At 39.5% G+C, this 16,901-nt stretch overlaps 1 protein-coding gene across 2 annotated transcripts; it reads right to left on the bottom strand.

The window, feature by feature from the left end:
* Positions 1-6: 6 nt before the first annotated feature.
* scyl2 (SCY1 like pseudokinase 2) lies at positions 7-16,361 on the bottom strand. Of its 2 annotated transcripts, XM_042511468.2 has the most exons (19): positions 16,203-16,361; positions 13,275-13,471; positions 12,702-12,859; positions 12,145-12,289; positions 11,241-11,390; positions 10,914-11,135; positions 10,369-10,485; positions 9,482-9,607; positions 8,787-8,963; positions 8,501-8,512; positions 8,179-8,301; positions 7,794-7,907; positions 7,447-7,579; positions 6,155-6,273; positions 5,867-5,967; positions 5,554-5,623; positions 5,330-5,407; positions 4,803-4,925; positions 7-4,715 (listed from the first exon to the last, which is right to left on the bottom strand). In XM_042511468.2, the coding sequence occupies exons 2-19, from the start codon at positions 13,449-13,451 to the stop codon at positions 4,077-4,079; spliced, it is 2,784 nt and encodes a 927-aa protein (XP_042367402.1). In that variant the 5' UTR covers positions 13,452-13,471; positions 16,203-16,361; the 3' UTR covers positions 7-4,076. The 2 variants fall into 2 exon arrangements, with proteins under 2 accessions (XP_042367402.1, XP_042367403.1); XM_042511469.2 differs by lacking the exon at positions 8,501-8,512.
* Between the last annotated feature and the right edge of the window lie 540 nt (positions 16,362-16,901).

The raw sequence follows: 16,901 nt of genomic DNA, 5'->3' as shown, positions 1-16,901 counted from the left end.
AGTGTATTAGATTGTGTACTTTCCTTTATATGTACAGATTTTCACTGAACCACCTCAGAGACCAGCACCTTCACACATAAAACAAGGGCCACACGACACATACATCGACAGCAGTGGTATACAAATAATTTTGTAGAAGAATAAGCTTTTAGTTTTCTGCTTTGGGGTTTCTGCCGGGATATGTGACGCAGGCTTCACAGATCACATCCACTTTGTGATGAAGTCGAAACTGCACTCCACTGATGAAAAAAAGCTCCAATCACTGACACATTTGTGGTTTTGAGAGACAAAAATTGGGAAATGAACAGAACCTGAACAGTCAAAAAAAAAGCTCACCTCATACAGGCGGCCTTATTACACACAAAAAAATTAATCCGAAAACAGACATTACACTTCAGCATGTTAACAACAATCATTGTCAGCAGAAACACAGTGTGACCAAGGTGCATCTAAAAACCCTAAAACTGTGTAATTCTCTTTAAAAATGTAAGATTTGAATGAGTACAGGTTAATATTCAGCTGTTAAGAAAATCTGACAGATCCACGTAATTATTTTAGGTCAGCGGAGATGAAAGAAAAAGCACATCGACAGCTTCTTGAGCCACTCGATATGCAACCAAAATTGATTATTGCACATGACTCATCTAAGGCCTCTTCACCATTATCACGAGGACATAAAAAATGCCAAGGCCCTCACAGAGCAATCCATCTTTAAATAGCTTTGTATTTACACTTCATAATAACACGTCACCAGCACAGGTCCTCCGACAGCTGAAAAGTGCTGAAATCAAAATATATAGCGCTAATCTTCATCATTGTACAAATTGGTCGACAGAAATTTGCTTTTTGAGACCCTCAAAAACTTCATCCGAGCAAATTCAGCCGGATATGAGAAAAAAAAGCAGCTGGAATCATCATTAGAAAAGATGCTAAAAGTTAGATCTTTTGTGGTCGAGTTCAGTAACATGCAACAAAGCATTTGAGAAGCCAGACAGCTGATTAAAAGGGAAAATATTAATACTTGAGTAACAGATGAGTGCTGGCTGTCTAGTCCTACAGGTGTACCCATGTAAGGCACAATCGCCTACGCAGTGCATACACTCCTTGTTCATCGCTTTTAGCGTTAGCATTTTGTTAAAAGGACACTGCTGTAATAGCTACTCCACTCGTCCTATTCCTCTATAAGACACAGATAAATCATTCATACTGCATTTACAGAAATTGATACATTAGAAAAGGAGGTGAAACGGTCATTGACAAACTTTGACCAGACAAACTGACCCTGTCCTTTTCAACATGCTTGCTTTGATGACTAATTAAAGGGACAGTTCAGATTTTCTTTTTTGTACTTATCCATATTTAGTGTATTAGGCAACATACAGTAGATGTATGTCGATATGTCCTCAGTTTGGAGAAGCAGGCTGGAGTCTGACACGGAAGCTAAGCAATGTAGTGCTGAGGACGGGGGCAAAACACGTTTTTGCGAGCTAAAAAAAGTGTCCAAAAAAAATTAAATCATTAACCGTTTTCACTATATTGAGAGTATTTTTACTGCTTTTACTTTCTGTCAGAGAGCACATTACGATGGGAAACAGCAAAAAAAGCACGAAATAAGTAAAAAGTTACATGAAAACTGCCTGAAAATAAGCACAAATTAAAGCACATTGAAAAAAGGATATATGTGTAATTTTTTTTCTGTAACATAAATTTAAATATGTAATTATAATAAGTCTAAATATATTTTTGGGGATTTTTTGCAAATTTTTTAACTCTCTTTTTCAAAAGAAAAATTCAGGTCTTTTTCTCATCACCTTTTACTAATTTCTTGCAATGTGTGGGACATTTCTTGCTAATTTGCTCACTGCTTTTTCCCCCATGTTTTCGAAGCTAAACAAACAAGTCAGTGGTAGGCCAACAACTCCAGTGTGCTGTGAGGTAAAATTACTGTTTCTGTCAATGGAGTCTGGCTTTGAAGAGAGCGATATAACACGTAATTTTCCTGTGAAAACTGCTGCCTGGCATTAAGGTAAAGCAGTGGAAAAACTCTGAATGTAGCATACACCTAAAGTGATAATTTTTTTTTTTTTCAAAGTGGGACTTTTGTGGCCAAAGTGCATTTGCTGCTGACTCCTGCATAGCAGTAGATTGCGTAGCTTCAATTTAGAAGTCCAGCCTGCTTCTCCAAAATGAGGGCATGCCGACTGACATCTACTGTATGTAATATACTCATACAACCCCAGTTAAAAAAAATCTAAACTATCTCTTTAAGCAACGGTTTAAAAAAAAAGAAGCAAGCTTTTCAGCCTTGGAACCTGATGATGAAAGATTGAGACAAAATAGTAAAAATAATGACGACCAGAGTCCAATTTGTGCTCACAAAATGGGGGTTACTGGTGCTGCAGAGAAACCGTTACCATGGAGACGGACTGCAGAGGGGCTACTTGGTTTTCCCCCATCTGAGCCACGACTATCAATTTCCAGCACCCCCTTTTCATATACTCTCCACGGACGAGCCTCCTGGACGCAGATCAGTGACTGCAGGCTCATCGGTGCTACACTTCAAGCTGCCTCCCACTGGGCTCACACATTTTGGTGTTTTTGTTTTTAAGCCAACTCTCTGATCACTTTAGACATGCAGCACATCCTAAAATAGTCTGGAGAAGCAATAAAGATACAGAAGCCGATGTGAGGCCACTTTTTCTTTCCTTTTCTGCAAAATTTTAAAGGGAAAGTTTGGTATTTTTTAACCTAGGCCTTATTTTCTAATGTTTTTGTGTCAAAGTGACTAAAAGAGACAACTGTATTTGAAATTGTTCCAGTATAGAGAGAGACCTATGCAGCCGCAGCAGTGAAACAAGCTGCGATGTAATCCCTATGGGCAACTGTGCACCATCAATTTACATTCATTTGAAGTGCTTGTTTTTACCACTGACAGACTCAGATTGTTATTAGACAACATTAGAAAAGACCCTGCAGAGAAATTCAACATTTTTCTTTATCTATTGCTGATCCAGTCTGTTTGTTTACCTTTTCCAATCAAACAAGCATCGTTTTTTTAAACTGCTTTCCCACGGCCAGTATTCAAGTGTGCCTATCTGTTATTTTATTTTGCTGTGTCACGTTCAACATCAAAAACAGGCCATAAAACAGGGCAGTAAACATACAGTGCCCCATTTTTTGTGTAGAGCATCAGATGGGATTTACAGGTGCACCAAGGAGAAGTCCCATTCTGAAATTTCACTTTTCTACATTGTCAAAATCAGTTTAATATTTATGTATGACATTAAAAATCTTTAAGATAACTCTAAACTACACTGTCAGGACTGAGTGACGCATGGTTGCAATAACAAACAGTTCAGCAAAACGAAAGAAAAAATGTTTAATATCTATATAGTGTCTTTTTCGTAATGTTGTCAGACGTCTATATTAACAATATGAGCCTTTCAGTGGCAAAAACCAGCCTGTTTAATGGACGTCAACTGACGGTGCACAGTTGCCCGTAGCGATTACACTGAAGCCTGTTTCGCCGCTGAGGCTGCAGTCTCTCTCAATACTGGACCAAAGGTCCAAAATTGACTCCACAAGTCACTTAGACATAAAAACATGGGAAAACAGGGTGCAAGTTGAAAAATACCGCAGTTTCTCTTTAAGGAGTGATTCTGATGCAGCTTGTTCAGGAAGTAAAATCCACTCCATCCGCTCAATCATTCATCATACGAACACAAAACCTTCCTGAATAAACTGAGTTGGGATTCATCGCAACCCACGACATTTGGACTCCCGAAGAATGTCAAGTACAAAACAGTAGGAAACCCCCAGCATTTAAAGAACACAGCATAGAAGAAGTTCCCGCCCCAACCGTTTGTCCTTCTGGTCGAGTAGAAATGGAATTCAGGTTAATTTGCCAGCTGAATGTGAATCAGACTTTATACCAGGTCAGATTAAAAATACAGACAGCAAGGATTTGAAATCTTCACATTCAATCAGCGTCTTGTTATGTGAGAATTCTAGTCTCGTCTGTCCAGAATTAATAAAAGAATAAACTCAACCTGGCATCTTTTTTTTTTTTTGTAAATTTAGCCGAATAAGTCTTTAAGGTCGTTGTTAACAGATGCACTTTGTTTAATTCCACTTTGGTTCATGCTAGCAGCAGCAGCAGGTTGAGAAAAGTTCTGCGGGCTGAAAAAAGGGTTTGCTTGCATCCCAAACCCGCTGGGCACTCCTCCCATGCCGACCGGTGCGCCCTGCATCTGAGTCTGAGCGTTCTGGGCTGAACCAAACTGGCTGATCCAAGGGGTGTTGGTGCCCGCTGTCGGCTTTGGACCCATTTGGTTGAGGGTGACTTTGGGCTGGCTGGGTGAGAAAAGACTGTCCAAGGCTGACATGTCGGGGGCTTTATTCGTCTGCCCGATGGGTCCTTGATTCTGTGTGAGGGCTCCAAAGTTTGGGGTGCTGGTGGTGGTGGCCATGCCGCCGTAGAGGCCGGGGCCTGCGGGCCGCATGCCCATCCCCATGCCCATGCCTCCTGTCTGAAAGCCCATGGTCGGGTTGAAGCCGTTGGAGACCGGAGCGCCCATGGAGCCCACCATGGGGCCAGATGAGGGGAAGGCAGACATGGTGGTGCCCTGCACTGGAGCCGGTCGTGCTGTGTTGGCCAACGACAGGCTGTTTAGAGATGTCATGTTGTTGAGCAGGCTGCTCGTCAGATCCTTAGTCTGCAACATAAGAGGCAATAAAATTACCATCACTGGCCAAAAGCGTGCCAGCATGTGTTTGTGTACAGAGACGTTCTCGGGCGTTACCTTTGTGTTGGTGGTGTTGGCCGGTTTGACGCTCTGTGGTGCTAAAGGCTGCTGGTTCCTCAGTTTGGCTGCCTGCTCCTGCTCCTTAGCCAATCGCTGTTTCTCCTCTAGAGTCAGAGACATCTAGAACGAGGCAAAGGAAGACAGACCATGAACAAATTGGACTGCATGCTACAGAGGAGTATTTAAGCCAAGCATAAAGGGAAAAAAAATTGGAGGATTTTTATTTATTTTGCATTACGAGCAAAGTCGAAATGGCACGAATAAACTCAAACTTTTAGTATTAATGACAGGTATAAGGAAAGAAAGCATTTTGAGAACATACATAGAGTATATGATAGTTTGTATCACAATATGATGCACCAGAGGAGTTGATTTCAAATTAATGCAAATGCAAAAACAACAAAAAAATCTTCCTCCTCTAATGTATTTTTTCTAATGCCTGCTGGCACTAACACTCCTCTGTAAAATGCTAAAAGGACAAAGGTGAAGATTTGTGTAAATGAGGTTTGACGATGTTTCCTCACTCTGTTAGGTTGTGGGGCTGCTGCTGCAGATCCATTCTCTTTTCCATTAACCCCTGAGCTGCCAAAGATATCATCAATCTGAAAGAAAGACAAACGTAGATGGTATTACTGCAGCACAGCGACATAAAATACATTATTTTAAGTCTTTTTCAGGAACTTTTAAGGCAAATAAAAATATTTTTTGAACAGTGCTGTATATATACTCATGTTCTGTGACTTCCCACCTGGTTGCCACTGCTCGGTGGGCTCTTGGTTTCCTCTGCTTGGTGTCCAGGGTTTGAGATGTTTATACTCCTGTTAGAGAAGACATAAAGACCAAAATTTAGGAAGCTGAGGGAATTTGAATCAAGGCATTTATACTTATCAGGTTAGTCATACAATTATCATATATATTCAGTATCAAATAGCTCTCAATGACAGATCCAATTACCATCTCTAATGTTCTGGCCAATCTGTATAAAATCCCCATTAATATGCAGAACCATTTAATATTTGATCATAGAGAATAAAAATGAGACAATGGTTCAAAATTGACACCTCTGCTGCTCCTGCATGATGTGCAGCTGCTCCAGCTTGGTCTTGTGTTCATTCTCCATGCGACTCAGCATGTCCCGTATAACCACCATGAACGAGTTAAACTGAAACATAAAAGATATCCGTTAAGATTTTATGTAAAAGAAACAGAGATAGCGTTAAATATAAATTGAGCAGATGCTACAAAATGTGCTATCCTCGAAATAAAAATTGAAAAATTTGATGTCTTTTTCATAGATTTACAATTAAATAATATTTAAACACATGCATGTGTGTTTGGGTGTGTGGTACCTGGTTAAGGTTGAGGTTGTTGTCTATACTAAGAGAGACGAGGTGGGGCAGGCTCTTGGTGGCAAGGTGCTCTTTGGGAATGCCCAACTTCTTGTGACTGAAGGTGCACTTATAAATTCCTAAAACATGGAATTAGAAAATGTCAACCAACCATTTATTGAGCAAACAGAGAGGTTGGCTCAGCTATTTCAGTAATACAAGTAGGACGTGAAGTGAAGTGTGTGTTTTCAAAAATCTTCGTATTTCACCCTCATTTGCGTCCTACATAACGTCAAGCGTTGTGTTCCTGATTCACATTCTAGTTGGCTTGCATGCAGTTGTCTCATTACCTTTTGTATGAGCTAGCAAAACCGTAACCAAAAAGTTGTTTATTAACTTAGTCTTTGCGTTAAACCTAAAATTAAACCTACAGGAGACTTGTGCCAAACAGTGACTTCAAACAAAGATGACTTTAGTTTGTCATGATCATCGATTTACGAAGATATGTAAGATTTTGAGAGATTTTGGCTCCTTGTACTGCTGCAAGGATGCAACTGCGACTAGACTTCCCTGCAGATTTTCAAATGACTTTTACCTGACTGCTGATGAATTCTCAAATTGACCATCATAACATTATACTGGATAATATGTGGCACTAAGTAGTGCTAAAATGCATTGACATTCAGATGGCAGCATATAAACTCCTGTCATATATGACTATGTTATGGGTGAAGGTGGTTGTGCCCGTTTTTGTGTGTGTGTGTGTGTGTGTGTGTGTGTGTGTGTGTGTGTGTGTGTGTGTGTGTGTGTCTGTGTGTGTGTGCCTCTCCAGGTGCCACCCTTCCCTCCTCCTCACCAAGCAAAGAGTGAATGAGCACACCTGTGAGCACACCTGTGCTCAATCTGCTGATCAGGAGCATGCAGTATAAAAACTGCAGAAGCCAAATGTTTGAGTGCCTGAGTTTGTGAGCCAGTGTGGCAGTGTGTGTGGCAGTGTGTGTGGCAGTGTGTGTGGCAGTGTGTGTGGCAGTGTGTGTGAGTGCTTTGTTTTTTAAAAGAAATCACAGCTTTTCTTCATACACTTACTCTGCTGGTCTTTTTACTTTTCCCAACTTAAATTTATTTTTTGTTACTCTGCTCATCCCCTGAACCAAATCAGACAACCTGACAGTAAATTATTCAGTCAACTCATGAACGTGCACACACAGCACAGGCTGAAACAGTCCAGGTGCTCGCCAAAAGCGTGCAAAGCTCTGTCTCGCAAAACAGTGCACATCCAGGTGAAATACCAAGTTTCCATCCACTTTCTTTACCTAAAATTCCCATGAGCACTGCTGGTTCTCTGGAAGGGATCTGTTGTAGGAAGGGCAGGATCTCATCAATGACATACCACTTGTCGAGATATTCCAAAATCTTTCCTAGACACACCAGAGAGTTCACTCGAACCTACACAGAAACAAAGAAACAAAAATACATTTACACATTCAGACATTTAAGTTGGCTGTAGATTGTGATGAAAGTTAAAAGTATAACAGTGTTAGAGAAAGACAAGGGCAAACCTAAAAAGAAGCATCATTACATGCAGACACATTTTATTCATGCATAGTCAGATAGTCTGAGAGGCAAAAGCTGAGAGCAGAAATGACTGACAGAGACTCACAGCGAGTGAAGAGGTCTGCAGGCAGGCTGATTTGATTCGGGGGATGAGGGAGTTCTTCATGGACGGGTAGTCAATCAGGTTGGCAAACGTCGGGATGATGTTCAGGCACAGCTCCTGCTCGGCCACAGATAAGAGAGATGTTATGAAATGTGACAGCTTTATGATGCCAAGTGCGTTCAATCTGACTGTGCTCTCGAGGTAGCATAGAAAAAAGAACGAAGAGTGCAGCAAGTGGAGGAAAAAAATAAGAAGTTTTTTAAAGTGAAATGCTAAAAATATACTCCAATAAAGTAAAATAGTCACATATTATCACAATGTTTATAAATGTGAATTTATCTAGAAAGCACATTAAATAGGTAACATTTCATTATTCCTCCTCTTGTACCTGAATCTGTACAGAAGGAGCCTCCACAGCTCTGTAGACCATCGGCAGCACGCTGTTTTTGATGTCCTCCGCTGGTGTTTTAGTCAACAGTAGGTCCATCTTCTGCAGGAATATCAGCAGGATCTGCACAGCACATGGACCCAATTAAGAGACAAAAAAGAAAAAAAAATTCTCTGCTATTTCTCTGCCACATATGAGTGAGGTGGTTAGTAGAAGTTAAAAGTGACTGTGCTTTCAGTGGCTTTAGTTTAGGCAGTTAGTACTGCAGACAACATAAATTAGCTGACATGACTGGAGCATATTCACAGCAGAGACCACTCACCATATTACTAGCCTGAAGACGCATGGGAAGAAAAATACAGAAAGAGACAAGTCTTGATAAAGTCACAGATCAAACCCAAACGGAGCATGCTCTTTAGTTGGTTATATTAAACTGATTATTCAAACCTCAAACACAATTGTCAAAAAGGGAGAAAATATCATGCAAAGATTTTAAGAGGGAAAACACACTTTATCTGAGTGTACCAGCCAGTCAGCTTAACAACACATGCTTAGATATAGTGACCAACTTTTGGTTATGTGCATCAGAATACTGTATGTTTGTCTACCTGAACGGGTTCCTGCTGCTTGAAAACAGGCGAGAGGTCAGGCAAGATGAGTCGAACGTACTCCTCCTTGGTGCACTCCTCTGCGATCAGCAGCACGTTGGGCAGCACGAAAGGAACCATGTCCGGGTTTACGAACTCAGACGTCAGCGCCGGCAAGATCCGATACACCACAACTCTCTGGGACAAAGATGATGAACTGTTCATTTAGGGAACACTTTAAACAAATGAGATTATAAAAAAGTACAGAGAAAAAAAGAGTGCAAAATAGGAACAAAAGTAACAGGAAGACAAGAAGTTGTCTCACAATTGCTTGTCTGTGTGAGAGTTCAAACACAACTAAACAGACAGCATGTGAGAGACGTATTCTGATAGCTATGGAAGCGCTGAAAGGTTTTTTGGTCAAAAACATGAGCACTCTGTTATTGAAAAATGAGGACTATCGAAATATTTTACAGAACGTTTACATGTACACTTTATTTCTCTCAAATTGTAAAAAGTCCTAAAATTTTGGAAAATCTGAATAGTAGGGAGAATTTAACTGTCTGTCTTGATTTATATTCTGTACCATAAACTGCTGTCCAGAAAAACAAAAAACAAAAAGGAGGACTAACAAATTATACTAAATTTGCAGTACATATACTTTGACCCTACCTGATATACAGCACATTTCCTACTCAAAATATACGAGCGATTACCTTTGGCAGTTTGGGCAGCACTTTGGGGAGGCCTTTGTAGAACTGGGACTTCTGCAGATTGTCCCTCTGGAAGAGGGAGTCAAAGTACTGCAGGGTCACAGCACCCACGTCATCAAAAAATGGAATCTGAATTTACAAAAAAAACACAACAGAGGTCACCAGACATTATGAGCATACACACGTACTATGAAAATATTTTTATTAAGAAAATATTGTGCCTGAAAAGAGAAAACAATGTCAGAAAACAATGACAATCACAGTTAAATAGAAAAATAGCAATGGTATAATCAAAGTACTGTTTATCTCATTGAAACAAAAGAAACACAAGCCATATATCTTTGCATTTTAAAGTTAAAAATCATACTATTCAAAGTTTAAAGCCACAAAAACAAAGCAAAACAACAGAAAAACCTAAAAAAATAAATAAATGAAATACAAACAATAATCCATCAGTCAGAGGACAGAGACTGAAAAGAGTTGAAAAATCTTTTAAAAAAAGACTGCCACTCATTATAGAACTTATCAGAATAGATTTTCGCTGAATATTTAATCTTCTCTGGTTTTACAAAAGACATGACATGACTGAGAGCTGGAGAAAGTTTTACAAGACTTCTAGTGAAAAAAAGCTAGAATATCAGATTGCTTGGAGGTGTATCTATTTTAGACTTCTGAAAACCCAAATTTGGCACTATGTGGAGAGACTTTTATAGTTATTAAAAGTCTTTTTGACATTGTATTTAAAGTAGCCCTGACAAAACTAAAATAATAATGGACAAGAAAAAGAACATATGGGTTAGACTGCAGGCTGTGTCTGTAATATTAGGAAAAAATTGTGGCAATTGAGCTTTGGAAAAATTAATATTCATGCGTGTCATGACAGTGCAAACCTTGGTCATCTGGTCTGCGTCCGGCCGGACGTTGGGTGTGACGCTGAGTAGCATTTTGACATGCTCCCGAACCTCCTCTGGGATCTTGTTCAGCACGGCAGGACTTATGCTGCTCAGCTACAGTTGAAAGACACAGAAAAAAATTAGCGCAACAGAGCAGAATAAAAGCAGTGTTTGATTAGTAATAGTAACACAAGCTGGATATATTCTTAAAAATCACATCATGCAGCTCAAGTCCAAATTAGCTCGGAGCGTCTGATCCTGGAGAGTGTCCCGTCACAATCATCGGGATTATTTCAAACATGTTTAACCACTCAAATCAAATCTGGACCAGACGTCCGGCTGAACCATGAGCTCAACAATGACACGAATCTGAGAAGACAACTGCAGCTGCCACAGAGATGATGACAAGAAGGATAAAAAAAAAAGCACGTGTCTCAAGAAAATAAATGCATGGCTGTGTATGTCATCATTTTCTGAAAGATTTATGTTCTTCTGTTGATCCAGTCACTCATCACGCTCACACGAGGCACACCTCAACCCACCTGATCCAGCTGCCTGCTGAAGCTCTTAAATATGTCGTGCTTGTTGACTTGGAAAACAGGCTTGCCCTCGTTGAAAACGGCGTGCATGACCACGCCCAGAGAGTACATGTCAGAGGCGGAGTCACAGCTGACAGACAGGATGTACTCAGGGGCCAGGTACTCAGGGTTGGGGAGGCAGAGTGGGGGGAGGTTGGGCTCCCACTCTTTACATGTGTATTTAGGCTGAAGAAGATGAGAGAACATGAGAATATAAAGATGTGACGAAACTGCAAGACATTATTTTGTTCGAGCATTTGGAAGGCAGTAAGCTTGAGACTTTAAACACACCTCAGCATCTGACGGGTTGTTGGAGGAGATGCTGAAGTCAAAGCCCATGATCTTCCAGGCTCCGCTTTTATTGAGAATGATGTTTTCTGGACACAAGTTGCCGTGGACCATTTTCACCCCGCTGTGGAGAAACGACAAACCCTCCGATATCTAAAAGGGACAGAAAAATAAAAATGTCAGCTTGAGTTTTGGTATGAAAGGGTGGAAATGTTGCTCTAGGTTTAGTACATGGTTGCCATGCCAGGTATTTTCTCTTCCTATTAGCCATAATGACAACATTGAATCAGGCCAAAGAGTTGTGACCGCACACAAAAACAAGCGGTTGCATCAAAGCCAAAGTGGCTCATTTTTCAATTAATTTAATATATATTTTATTATATCTTAAGTGACAGTAACAGTGACAAAGCTCAGAAAAGTCAAACTTGTTCTGGAAAAAAAAATTGCTTTTTCACTGCATGTCATCAGCATTCTGTATGACAAAATATTTTGACACACGAATTAATCACACAAAAGAATATTGTGTGTAGAGACTTTAGCACTGAAAGGTGAGGCATGAAATTGAGCTGGTTCCACTGGCCTTGATAAATGCTGTATTAGCACATGAATGCATATCGGTCTTCAAGATGTAGATGACGTGGTGCTAAAACCTGCCAGACAACTAAGACTTAATGTGCTCAAAAATAACAAACAGACAAGTTTTTATTGAGAAATGTTTAATTATACATCTGACAGCTGGACGACTAAACTGCGACTTATGTACATGTACATAATGTGTACAGAGGTTGATGATTTCCAAGGGAAAAAATAAATAAATAGCAAATAATTGGTAAATAAAATAGGCTCAAATAAAAAATAACAATCCTAAAACTGCAGCCTGAGCATGACAACCCATCTGCTCTCTCACCTGTAGCAGGCCGTACTTGGTCTCCACATCATAAAGTTTGTACTCCTTGATGTCGCTGGGCATGGGGCTGGGCAGGTTGTCCCACTGGCCCAGCACATTGGACAGACTGGCAAACACCGGCTCTGTGCAGAACGCCAAGCAGTCTCTGAGGACCAGACACAGAAATAACATCAAAAACATTTAATGCAACTGCCTTTTAAATGTTGAGTTATTCCTGAACAGACAAACACAAACATGAGCTAAGTCAAAAACAGAGACATGAGAAGTGCTTTGAATTTAGAGCTGCCCTGGGTGAAAGTTTAAGAAAGACAAAGTGGTGAAAAGAAAGTAAGCACAAGACAGCCTCAACCTCAGGGGCCATAAATTATTCAGAGAGCATTCTACAGAGTCGTTTGATGATGACGAGCCCCTGCTCACACATGCACAAATAGACGCAGACAAACAGAATTATTATGCAACTTTTCCCACAAATGTCAAGCTCCTCTTTGAGCTGTTGCTCCTTCCAATTTGTCCTTGGTTTGTCTGTTTGTGTGCATGCGTGAGTGCATGTTAATCACCGTGACTCTTCCAGAGGGTGCTGCACAGTCAGGAGACGAGGGTGACGCAGTCTGGTTAGCTGTTGCACCCCTCTTTTCAGGGAATCAACAATTTGGTCCTTCTCAAATTTCTGATACTTATCGATCATCTTCTTGTCAAACACAAACACTGCCACTTCCTGGAGGGTCAAAGAAAAACAAAAGACCTCGAAATTAGTTTTATTAAGTCCCAAAACTGATCCTAGTGTGAAAAGTCCTTGTTGACTTGAACAACAGCACAAATATAATCATTTTTGTCCATTTATATGTCCAGTGTGTAGGATTTAGAGGGATATACTGGCAGAAATGGAGTATAATATACTGAGAATGTTTGTATAATTGCCTAAAAATAAGTGTCTGTTTTTGTTACCTTAATATGAGTAAAAAACCTCTTGAACAATTAACACTGAGGGAATTCCAACTGGGAGATGTTTAAGCAATCTGCAATCCTTGCCCCTACATGTCTAAATGCCCCCAAATTTTCCATACTGTTCATCTATATCTAAAATGTTATTAATTGGAACTTGTCTGGTTAGGAGGCGAAAACACTCTCACCTGTTTTGTAGACTTCTTAGTGCCATTGTAGATCCTCCAGCACAAGCCAGGACCCCCGCTGGCAATATGTCGTCCAACCTCAAACTCCCGTGTCACCGGGTTGCCCATGACAGCACTGGTGACATCCGCCGTCACCTTGGTGACAGTGCTTTTCAGCTTATTCAGCATAGACTCCATGTTCACGGCTGACTTGGCAGCTGAAGGGAGAGAGGTGGGTGACAGACCACCCAGGACAGGTGAGCGTTAAGAGAAAAGTAGTTTTAGAACTAAGAGGTAAAGACGAGTCACTCAAATGTCAACACAACAAAAGTCTGCAATCACTGAAAGAGGCAGTTGAGCGTAAGCCTTTATAGCGAAGCAAAAGCCTCCAATAATCCATTCGACATGCACCTGCTTGAAAATTTGCACATCAAAGTGCCCACCAGCGTCCTGCCTGTGTCGGCTCAGGAGAAAAGCACCACAACAGGCCAAGCTGTCCCCTGAAATCTAAAATGACTCAGAGCAGCCACACCACCTTCAGCCCTTCTTACAAAATACTTCAGAGTGACTTGAAAGCATATTGGGCAACAGGAAGTCAAACAAAAGAACATGGCTGGTGGTTATGCAGCCAAATTATTTCTATGTGAACAGTCAGGGCTTTATGTGTCTTAAGTGGGCTTAGACCTGTTTATTTCACCGCTGCAACAAGGCTGAAAAAGCTTTTGTCTATAAATTGAGATGCACAGGCAGTATGCATAATTAATTCATTCCTGCATGGAAAAAAATGAAGCATCAGTATTAACTGGATCAAAGCAAACTGAATCTTAATCAAAATGTAAAGGCCCTTTGCCAATACTAACCCTGGCCAAAACAGTTAATGAGAATCCCTGCTTGTGCTGTATGAAATGCTGTTATACACTATTACACAGCACCTCCCCTAGGCTCAGTCGCTTATGCTTCCTCAGACAGACCCAAATGCCAAAATGATGGTGCACAAACATATTAAAAAAAATCAAAAAGCATGGCTCGATTTGAAAAGGTTGGTGTGTCATCTTTTTCAGGCCCCCTCATTTTGTAAATATGCTGCAACAGTCAGATCTACTTGAGCCAAATCCAAAACAATACAGCTTCAATAGAGCTTAGATTTTCATTAGCTTAAGGGCTTTTATGGTTAAAATGCCACCTGGTTGGAATAATCTACCTGTAAATATTCAATGCATATCATCTTTCCGCTTGTTTAAAAACGCCCTGTCTTCCTATGATAGTATCAGTTGGACATATCCATAATAGCACCTCTATAATTTTGTCAAATTATGTTTTATAACTCAATAATTTAATGCTATCACAAGCTTTCATACTTTTCTTTAATCTGTGACTGAATTATCTATTTCAAGCTCTGTTGGGAATATGATCTCCTGATTGTGTATGTCTTATTACCAGTACTGAGGAGTAACTGTAATCAGTAACAGTTACTGAGAAAAAATATGCTATTAAATTACAGTTACTAATCAAAATGTTGGCAATTCCAAGGAGATTACATAAGAAAAAATACAATATTCACAGAAAAAAAGTTTATATGCTGAATAAAACATCCATTCTTTTGCTTTACATCTTTTTGCAGAGCAGACTGCTTTATTTTGGCATATTTTTTGAGCACAACATTTATGCATTTGCGTATTTAGCTTTTTCGAGCTTTACTGCCCTGTTTATAACATTTGTTGAAAAAGTCATCAGAAAGTCATCAAATGTAATAAGTTACATTACTTTGATAACATTACTTTTTTAAATGGGTAACAAGCAATTGCAACCCATTGCATTTCAAAAGCTATCTTTCCAACACTGCTTATTACTTAATGTTTATTGTTTTTTTGTCTTTTGTTGCTGTTTGCCTATTATCATTGTTAGTGTCTGTTAGTTTTGTCATATTTAGTACTGTTTCATTAACCTCTTACTTTTGTTTTTTTCTAAATGTGATGTGTAATTGTGTTAATAATGTATTACTTTGGTTGATGATGGTACATCTCAGAGGGTTATTCCTAATAAAGACTTAAAGAAAGGCTATCATTTGAAGATGTGAAGCTTTGCTGGGAGATGCAAAGGAATCATAACACTGCAGCATAAGTGTGTCATAACTCATTATTAACATTGTGATAGATAGGTCCAAGCCAAAAATGCATGCAACACAAATCAATATATACCAGCAGCAGATCTATGACAATAAAGTCTAATTATCAAATATTTCTCATAACATGAAGCTGTTAAAAGCCATTAACTGCAACAGGTTAAAAGGATGTAATAACACTGATATTATAATAACGTAACATTATGATGGCAGTCGATTTACTTTTAAAGAGCCGTAATCAGTCAACATTATAAACTGGTTATTGGCCGGACAAACAAGTAAACTGAGAGCAGCGTTTTAAACACCCACCTGCACAGAGCCCCTTTAGCACAGTCTGTAGCCAGCTAACGTTAGCTAGCCGTCAGGACACCTGACAGTTCATTAACACCAGCGTAATAACACAGTTATAACTCGACAGGCTATTTGTATCAGGTTAAACAATCAATTAAACGATGGTTTGGAGCTTTTTAAACACCATATTTATCCTTTAGTGACATGTCTGATTGTGAAATAGCTTGATGTTAGCTTGTTTAGCCCGCACGCAACAACTAGCACTGTGACACTGTCGTTAGCTGTTTGTAGCTACCTCTCCAGACCTTCTTTTAACCCTTTATCTACCCATGTAGCTCTAGAGGGCTGACATCATCGTTGTAATCTGTAAGCTGCCTTGAAAGACTTTTTTACAAAAACAAATCACGGTCGCTACCAACCCGAGCTAACTAGCCAACAATGCGCAAGTAGACAGTAACGCGACTGTCATTACAGTCAAACACCGTTTGTTTGTTTAAATCCAAAAACTGTCACTCCGACATCCTCCGGCTACGTACCTTGATATGAAGAGGGCTCTCCGTTGTATTTCTTATTTTAAGTGGGCTTTCGGCTGTGCCGCTGTCAGTAATAGCTGTGAAACACAGCCCCCATGTCTTCCAGTAGCATACGAAATGAAGTAGCTTAGTGCGCTAGTGAGCGAACAGCGAACAGACCTACTTCCGGGTTGTCAGGTGCATCTACGTCATCTGAGGTTTTTTTTAACTATATATACAAATAAACTTTACTTTAATTGTCGTGATTCACAGACTAAACAAACTTTCATGATTTATTTTCAGTGTGTTGCACGTCTTTTTAAGTCTTAACTTTTGTACTATTTTCTTCTATTTCAATTCATCTATTTTAGTTTGTCTTTTAATTTATCTTTTAATCTGTTTTTTATTCCAGCTCAGTCGTGTTTGATTCTATTGGTACCATTATTAAACTAAGAAAATATACATTTTTTCCAGTTAAAAAAATAATGTTATGTGTAATAATGTCATTTTTTAAAACTTGTTTGATATGCTAAACATGTATGACAACTTACTCTTTAGGTTATTTTTATTTTTTTTTCATATAATGTTGTCTATACATTGATATACAAAATTTTATTTTCACTCCATGCCTTTTCCAGTTGTATGTGAACTTTAAAAACTTGAATAAAAACCGTTGCAAAAAGAAAAAGGGAAATAGACTGGGGAAATGTGAGTCACAATGTG

This window comes from Plectropomus leopardus, chromosome 22 (genome assembly GCF_026936395.1).
Source record: "Plectropomus leopardus strain MGB_pleo_1.0 chromosome 22, ASM2693639v1, whole genome shotgun sequence".
In the NCBI taxonomy this organism is placed as follows: Eukaryota; Metazoa; Chordata; class Actinopteri; order Perciformes; family Serranidae; genus Plectropomus; species Plectropomus leopardus.
Note: the sequence above shows the minus strand (reverse complement) of the source record. Positions and strands in the feature narration are given on the sequence as shown.